We start from the raw sequence: 506 nt of genomic DNA on the forward strand, positions 1-506 counted from the left end.
CAGAAGAGAAATGTTATTTAAAATTAAATATTATTCTAATTATTTAAATAGAAAATTAAATAAATTAATGTGCAAACGTTATACCTTAGATATAACATTTCTGATGTCTAAATACTTTTGTGTTGGGTCACCGGCTTCGGTTAATGGAGCGTCGTAATCGTAGGAAGTTAATTGTGGAGTGTAATCGTTTCCGCCTCCATTGGCACCTGTAGAACCATACGAATGTTACGACAGTTTATATGCATCCAAGTGTTCGAAGCTTCAGATATTTTCTACTCACCAGCGGTGTACCCGAAATTTGTACCGCCATAAAACATATATATGTTAACAGAAGCACCAAGAGATAACATTTCATCCAAAGTTTTCACAACTGACGACGATTTCACTCTTTGAAACGGTTCTTGCCAATGTGACAGCCATCCAGGATAAAATTCAGAATTTACAAGCGGCCCCTGAAGAAAAATATGAAATAAATAATTTCACGTATACCAAGTCTGGCCAAGTAT

General features: G+C 35.4%; 1 protein-coding gene across 1 annotated transcript in view; it reads right to left on the reverse strand.

Moving 5' to 3' along the window:
* Window positions 1-84: 84 nt before the first annotated feature.
* LOC108625504 (beta-galactosidase) overlaps window positions 85-506 on the reverse strand; it is a gene marked incomplete at its 3' end in the record, with an annotated part of 4,762 nt that continues 4,340 nt past the window's right edge. The window contains exons 7-8 of the mRNA XM_018025570.2: window positions 281-452; window positions 85-206 (exon numbers count right to left, since the gene is read on the reverse strand). Coding sequence (XP_017881059.1) covers window positions 85-206; window positions 281-452 — 294 coding nt within the window. The remainder of the gene's footprint in view (window positions 207-280; window positions 453-506) is intronic.

Source organism: Ceratina calcarata, unplaced genomic scaffold, assembly GCF_001652005.2.
Source record: "Ceratina calcarata isolate Rehan_Ccalc_2016 unplaced genomic scaffold, ASM165200v1 scaffold360.2, whole genome shotgun sequence".
Taxonomy (NCBI): domain Eukaryota; kingdom Metazoa; phylum Arthropoda; class Insecta; order Hymenoptera; family Apidae; genus Ceratina; species Ceratina calcarata.